The sequence below is a fragment of the Nicotiana tabacum genome, chromosome 11 (genome assembly GCF_000715075.1).
Source record: "Nicotiana tabacum cultivar K326 chromosome 11, ASM71507v2, whole genome shotgun sequence".
In the NCBI taxonomy this organism is placed as follows: domain Eukaryota; kingdom Viridiplantae; phylum Streptophyta; class Magnoliopsida; order Solanales; family Solanaceae; genus Nicotiana; species Nicotiana tabacum.
In genome coordinates this window covers 3,365,797-3,374,195 of record NC_134090.1, presented here as the reverse complement: position 1 = coordinate 3,374,195, position 8,399 = coordinate 3,365,797, and the positions used below count along the sequence as shown (strand labels likewise).

Sequence of the window (8,399 nt, the reverse complement as noted above, 5' to 3'; positions counted from 1 at the left end):
GAAACCACGTATAAATTCAACTGTACCGTTTTACGGGCAAACAATAATATTGAAGAAAAATATATTTAAATAGAGCAATATGGACAGCTAAAGTTTATATAACCAAAACTTGAATTTGCTTAAGATTGAGGCGTGTTGTTATTGTATTTTTAGATTTAAGTTTATTGGGTTTCTTAAAATTTAGCACTATCAAACTAGTATTTCATTATTATCTTAAATTCACACCTCTTCGATATACCGTCATGTAAAATAGAATAGGATAAACACAACCTTTTGAAATCAACTTATTATATTTTATTTAACCGTCAAACGTAGGAAAACGTCGTACCTTTAAACTAAGATCCATCAAATTATTTATTGACCAAGTGCGAGTGCAACAGTTGGATGAGATATTCAAGCTTTGGCTGTGGCGATGGAGGATACTACTAGTGAAGAAAAATCTAATGGAGAAGTTATTATAGGTGAAACTAAGGAGGATTCAACAAATTTCAATAAATCAAAAGGGATGAATACTCAAAAAGATGAAAAATGGGTTAATCTTTTTGATATTTTCAACCGTTTTGTGTCTGCAATTTTCTCTTCTGATAATAATGATCCTTTAATTCAGAGGATTAAAGTGTCTATTTCTGAAAATGTTCCTTTGCTACATCAAGCTTCAAAGAATACTGCTCATAATGTTTATTCTTGGACTCGCAAAGGAAGCCCTCTACGTGCCCTCCTTGTTGTTTCTGTAAGTTATTTCCATTTTGTTTTGAGATAATTATGTTAAAGATTCAATTTTTTTGTGTAAATTTGATCTGGGGTTTTCTCTGATTGGCTTATTTTAATAATTTTGAAGTTGTTTCTGTAAGTTTTGTCCTGGTAATTTTGAGATAATTATATTAAAGATTCAATTTTTCAGTGTAAATTTGATCTGGGGTTTGCTCTGATTGGCTTATTTTGCTAGTATTTTCACTTTGTATTGAGGTCACTATGTTAAAGGTTCAATTTTTAGTGTAAATTTGTTCTGGGGGTGTACTCTGGTTGGTTTATTTTGCTAGTATTTCCATTTTGTTTTTAGATAATTATGTTAAAGATTCAGTTTTTGAGAGTAAATTTAATCTGGGGTTTGTTCTAATTGGCTTATTTTACTAATTTTGGAGTTGTTTCTGTAAGTTAATTATTGTTTATTTTGAGATAATTATATTAAAGATTCAAACATTTTGTTTTGAGATAATTATGTTACAGATTCAATTTTTGGGAGTAAATTTGATATGGGGTTTGTTCTAATTGGCTTATTTTACTAAGTTTTGAAGTTGTTCTGTAAGTTAATTCCTGTTTATTTTGAGATAATTATATTAAAGATTCAAATTTTTAGTGTAAATTTGATCTGGGTTTGCTCTGATTGGCTTATTTTGCTAGTATTTCCATTTTGTTTTGAGATAATTATGTTAAAGATTCAATTTTTGAGTATAAGTTTGATCCGGGGTTTGCTCTGATTGGCTTATTTTGCTAGTATTTCCATTTTGTTTTGAGATAATTATGTTAAAGATTCAATTTTTGAGTATAAGTTTGATCTGGGGTTTGCTCCGATTGGCTTATTTTGCTAGTATTTCCATTTTTTTTAAAGATAATTATGATAAAGATTCAATTTTTGAGTATAAGTTTGATCTGGGGTTTGCTCTAATTGCTTATTTTACTAGTATTTCGATTTTGTTTTCAGATGATTATGTTAAAGATTCAATTTTTGAGTGTAAATTTGATCTGGAGTTTGCTCTGATTGGCTTATTTTGCTAGTATATCCATTTTGTTTTGAAATGATTATGTTAAAGATTCAGTTTTTAAGAGTTAATTCGATTTTTGCTCTGATTGTCTTATTTTGCTAGTTGTTTATGGATTTCAATTTATTCTATCAAAGATTGTAATTAGACTGATTTTAAAATAAGAAAAAAAAATTAGCTGAGGGAGAACCCTCTCCGTGACCTCCTTCTTGTTTCGTAAGCTAAGTTCAGTTAGTTGTAAAGATTATATCAAAGTTTAAGCTTTTAAGGGGAGAAATGCAGTTGTGTCCTATGAATTTGATTTTCTAGAGACCAACAACGACAACAACATACCCAGTGTAATCCCCCAAGTGGGGTCTGGGGAGGGTAGTGTGTACGCAGGCCTTACCCCTACCCCGTGGAGATACACACATGCTGTTTCTGATAGACTCTCGGCTCAAGGAAAGCATAAACACATCAGTTTGGAAAAGGAAATAAAGTAGACACCACGAACTACAATTATAGAAGGGAAACAAGAAGGTATAAATTTCATAAGAAACTGTTTCGCTGGTGATTTATTTTGACAAAAGTTATTGTGTTTATAATCGTTCCTTGTAGTTTTCGAAATTGCTGATTTGTCATTCATTGCCTCTGATCCAAGTCCAATCGAACTACTGGAATAATATTGGGTTATTGACTCTACTTTGGAAAAGTATAGCACAATGCCTATGTATATTGAGTTTACTTGGATATCTGTTATGGTTGTCTATCTTGACTTGCAACTACTATGTTTTTGCCAATAATTGGACCTTTAGTCCCTTTCCTGTTAGGTAGAGCATAATTAGTAATGATCACTTTATTTTTATTAAAGTATTAAGTCTACCACTACAATAATGAGTACTGAGTAGGGTGCTTATGTTCAGTATTTTTGCTGACTCTATTGTTATATTTGCTATGAGACTTCAAATTTAGACCAAACAAAGGATGTTAAGACAAGGCTTACTCAGTAAACTTGCTGACATTGTTAGCATCCCTTTTCCATTCAAAACATATTGCTCTCTTTCTGACCCTATAGATATCGCATACTCGTCGACTCTGTCCTACCATATGCACACTTAATAGATAGAAAATCCTTCTCGAGCTTCTGGCCGTTCTAGATCTGTTTTTCCTCCCCCTATTTGACATATGCATCAACACAGTTATTTTGAACTAAGGACTTATACAAAAGTGCACTTTGGCAATTGTGTCTTAAAGAAGTGCGAGATACATCAAGTGACACGAATTACTCCCCTATTCTTTGAACCTGATGGTATATTTTGTTGTTTACCTATTTGTAGTGATTTATTCGCTTCTAGTTTCTTCGCAAAATGCGGATTCGCATCTCAATATCATCATTATGAGGCTATCTTCTCATCATTTGCTTACCTTTTCTAAGTCTTTTAACCATTAGTCTCCTAGTTTCTTATGCACTAGTGTTAGATTATTTCTGCGACTACTTATAAAAGATACACATGGAAACAGAAAAGTAACCAAGTATATTATTCTCATTCTTTTGCTATTTTTCTCATAAAAATACAAAGAAAAAAATGTTTCCTAAACATGGTCTTCGCTTGGTTTTAATTTTCTGATTGCTCTTTATAAATATGAAAACTGTTCAGTATCTTGTAGTTTTTAAAAGGTACTATTTCGCAGACATAGGCATGTTAGAAAAGTGATGTCTTGACAAACAATATCTTAATGACATGAAAGGTTAATTCAATTTATCGCTCCTGTAAATTATCCAAAATCAGAGGGGTAAAAAAAACAACACTACCATCGTCTTTGTAATCTTGCACTCCATTGTATATACTTTAGATTGTTTTTTGGTGAAGCAGGGATTTGGGAAAGCATCATTTAAAATGAACACGATGACAATTAGAAGATCTAGTGACCAGTGTAACCTTGACAGTTAGTTACAAAATATTTGTTTCGAAAGGAAACTACATATATCCATATTTCGATATAGGGTGACAAAGAGATAGCTTAATCAAATCCAAGATCATTGACTCAAACAGGTGCATTAGGACCTTGTGATACACGTGTGAAATTTGAGGAAGTCCCACGTTGATTACCATAAATGTCATTCAGTAATTGTTACACGGATTTTTTATGAACTTAAAAATAATTTATATTGAGAAGCACCTTTTTTTTTGGGAAAGGGTCCTAAATGTGCAATTGTGGAAGACACGATATAGCGAACTTAACTCCTATTACCATTTATTTCGTTTTAGAGAATATACCTAACAACCTTTTCTTGTTTCTTCTAATATTTAACTTGTCTCATCTGATTTATATCTAAACTACTTTGTGGCCTGCCTAGGTAGCATATGACAGCCATTATTTTTCTTTGAATTCTAGTACAACCAAAACCACTAAAGGAACTGATCATGTAGCAAAAGAGAACCGTTGACAATTCTTTGTTCTAAACTATATTGGATTTTTAGACTGTCTATCGAGTCAGTCAACGCTCTGAAAGGCTTTCATTTTGTTTCTTCAAATAGAACATGGCCAGAAGGGTGAATCTTAGGTGCATTTCACGCTCTGTATAATTTCGTCAAATACGCTGAAATTGGAATTGTCTACGTTTTGCTTATCATTGTTGAACTTGCTTTGAAAAAGGGGGAATGCACATATTTTAAAAAAAGAGTATTTTAAGGGGGTTTTTAGGGTTTTTTTTTTCTTTTTTTTTTTTTGGGGGGGGGGGGGGGATGCACATTCAGTGAAATGCAGATGAGACAAATATCATACTTATACAAATATCTTTATTTGATCTAAGTTCATGTGACCACAATTATGGATCCCTACTCTCCCACTCCACACCTTGGAATGCATCATTATTATATGGATACGTGCGTCTTTAGGTCTTTTGATCCGAAATGGCTTGGAGAGGAAAGGTTCCTGAAGTGAGTCAGTCCTCATTCGTAAATCAGCCCTTTAGGATCATTTGCATTAAGTAAACTTTGAAATTGTTCATTTTGGGATATAGTCAGATCTATGCATTGGCTGGATAGCATCGTTTAGTAAGAGTAGTCATTGCCACAGGGGTGGAAAAGAAGAGCTGAATCATGATTCACATAGACATTCCAAAACTATGGACCTAGCTGAATTAAAAACCGAAAGTCCAACAGGTAGTTAATTAAACGGTAAAACAGCATGTGCTCAAAACGTGACTTAATTGTATTGTACTGTACTTTCTTTTAATGTGCATGTGATCTTTCCATTTTCTGCTGAAGTTTTTACATGCTAAACTTGGCATTCCCTATGAGATATGTTATCATATGAAACAAGTATTACAAGTGATCCAGCTACATTTTCTACCCTGTTAAACATTTCAAGTACTACGAAGATAAAAACTGAGGAGAATAAAAAGGGAGTGTGTACCAAGAACTCAAGAATCTCTCTTTGCCTTCTTTTTTTGGTAATAATTAATTCCATTCCAATGGTTCCCTATGAGTCACATATTTAGAATAGCATCACCACTCACGCAAAAATGTGTGTGGTTAGGGCGATTTGCACCCTTTATGAATTGAGTACAAGAAATTCGTGTTCTGATGTTGTGGAGTAAGTGTGGAATTCTGATGCCATGACCAGGACAGTTTTGGAGTCATTTCTTTACCTTTCTTAACTAGCGTGTTTTTGATCAGTCCCTTGTGAAAGCTGCGCTTTGAAGAACTTGAATGTCTGAGTTTCTTGTACTGTCTCGGATCATTGTCTTAAAACTATTGAGTCAAATATTGATAGACTCTTTCTCTGCACAACCTCCTAAGCAAGCTGTTTTAGCATGGATATTGATCCAGGTTATTTTCTTTTGAAACTCCTTTTAAGTTTGTGAGACTAACCTGTTTATTGGACTGCTAAATGTTTATGTAGGTGGGGACGATTGCTCTTCTTGCTTTGACAGGATTGCTAGTCTTTATGCTTTTCTTTGTCGCGGCAACTGTCAATGCCATTGTGATCTCTCTTCTGATGTCGTTAGCAGCTGCGGGAGGATTCTTGGCTCTTTTCTTTGCCTGCCTAACAGCTATTTATATTGGGGCTCTATCAGTTGCTGTATTTGTCATTTCCACTACGACAATTATAACAATTATTGCTGTGATTGTGGTTACAGGTAGACAAAAAGGAGTTTTTCTGTCTGTTTTTGCTGCTTCAGTTCGAGCACCTTCCTTTTGTTTTTCACGTGTCAGCTTTAATATCATGTTATTTTCACCCATATTTTAATGGTTAATTTCTCATTTACTAACCTGGGTGTGGCTTTATCCTATTTTCACTCTCGCAAATGAATGATTAGCTTAGATTACAGGAGTGGGAATAACTATCCATACTGCAGTTCAATTTAAACAAGATTTCACTCAAAATTACTTCTTGATTTTTGAAACTGATACTACTATTTATCATTGACGATCTTCTTAATCTGAGTAGTAGCTGATGCACAAAGTTGTTTTTGCAATTTCATTGATATCAATATGTTTCCTGTAGTTTCAATTGATTGCTTGTATTGCGTATGGCTGTTGATCGACGATAAGATTGTGACAATTCTGCATTATGGATTCACTCATTGCTTTTATCTCATACTTTTCTGACCCGTCATTGACACCCCAAATCGTAATCGTAAAAAGACAGGAAGAAATCGCCTAGCATTTTATTTTTGGCTTTGATGGGATCTAAACCCTGGTCTCGCATAGTTTTCACTCACCGTTAGGCCATATCCTTGGGTGCTTTGTCGGCAAACTAGCGGAAAGTTGATGTTTTTTATATTTGTTTTTTTCAGGATGTACTTTTCCCTGCATCCGAGATGCTTTGGTTTTGCATTTTCCTATTTAACGCTAGACTGTCCTATGATTGATGCACCCAATGAAATGTGTTTTGTCTAGTGAAGCTGGAGAATAGTAGAATACCGAGCGTGCTTCCTCTTATGTCTGGTGTTACATCTCTGATTGTCTTACCTGGGTGTTTTACTTGTACCTCAGGTTGGATTGGATTCTTTTGGGCAATATGGCTGGCAACAAAGAAAAGTGCATGTCTTGCCAAGCACTCGCTGAACGTGACAGGATCAGCACTATCGGCTTATTCTTCCGCCAGACATTTCCAGCACAACCACGACGCTTGAATCATGTTTACTGAAACCAGAAAGAAGGCCACTTTCTATGAAATAAGTCTTGAATGCTGCTACTAACTACCATATATATACTTAAGTTCTAGTGCCTTTTGGCCTTCGTGATGATATATACGTCGTTGATATTTTGGCTCTTCATGCATCACGGTCGATGTATATTGTAATACAATATAGATGAATGCATGTGCAGACTAGTGAGCTTGGTTTATGTGGGCTTGTTATGGTTTGGATGTAAATTATTTTTGAGAAATAGATCTTGCCAGCCAGTTAGCAAGTATTAGTATATGTTTTGAAATCTTGAATATGTTGAAAGTGAACGTAGTTTTTTCTGTTTGTTAAATTGTGTAATGATCGTTGAGATAGTTGAGACTTACAATTTGAATGTGTTTGTAAGAGGGCCTAGTTATAAGAATTATTATGATATCAGCGTATTTTAACGTGTTATAGCAGGTACTTCGCTATATTTTAGAATTTACTAGTTTCACTTGAAGGTAATTTTTAGGTGATCTAATCGTGTTAAATTTCTTTTTATGTTGTTCGTGCAATGAAGTTAAACTCTTCCAATTAAGTCCTGTTTTGAGTACTTTAGGTGTAAGCAGAAGCAATTCTAGCATGTAAGAGAACAAAAATGTCTTTAAAATAATCTCTCTGGTCCATTTTAATTGTCGTGTTTTTTATACATGTCCCTTAAGTAACTATTACTAAAAAGATTTTTTTGATTATTATAACCTTATTTAATACTCTTATTTAATAAGAGGGTCACTTTTAGGTTTTCTTTGCTTGTAGTCAATGTTTTTACTTTCAAGAATATTTAATACTACAGGCAATATGAAAAAAAGTAACTAGTAATACCATGACTTTTTAAAATGATAACTATTTTGGACGAGATACACTCCATTCGTTCACTTTTACTTGTCTATTATACTAAAAATATATTTTTATTTTTGCTTGTGCACTATACTAAATCAAGAGAAAGACAATCTTTTTTTTCTTTTCTTGTTTTATCCTTATCATTAACTACTCATTCCCCAAATCATTTTTCAAGACTTTTGAAAATGCTATCATTATTATGGGTAAAATTGTAAAATATTATTTTTTCTTATAGGGCGTGCAAAATCAAAAGTTGACAATTAAAAGTGAACGGAGGGAGTATTTAGTAAGCACGACAACTAATTGTTTGACAAAAAAATGTAAGTGTTTGATTAAACTAATTAATTTTGCGTGATGAAGGGCTAAACCTAGTTAATGATCATGACTTCAGATCTATAATCGGTTAACACAAATAACGCAAGGGCAGTGTTGAGAGAAGATTAAATGCGATGTATATTTCATGTTTTAGGGTCATTAATGATGCAAGAATAACGAGCAATAAATGACGATAAATGGCATTAAAATAAATAAGGAGAATGATTCACCCAATATTGAATGAGGTGGATGATTCTCCTCTCTGACAACGATGAACGATGGACAAAATACTAGAATGTTGGGACCTTTCTCGGATCTAATGG

General features: G+C 33.5%; 1 protein-coding gene across 1 annotated transcript; it reads left to right on the top strand.

Annotated features, from left to right (window-relative positions):
• Positions 1–284: 284 nt before the first annotated feature.
• LOC107831283 (uncharacterized) lies at positions 285–7,223 on the top strand. Its single transcript, XM_075224670.1, has 3 exons — positions 285–730; positions 5,649–5,886; positions 6,746–7,223. The coding sequence occupies exons 1-3, from the start codon at positions 413–415 to the stop codon at positions 6,883–6,885; spliced, it is 696 nt and encodes a 231-aa protein (XP_075080771.1). The 5' UTR covers positions 285–412; the 3' UTR covers positions 6,886–7,223.
• The last annotated feature ends 1,176 nt before the right edge of the window (positions 7,224–8,399 follow it).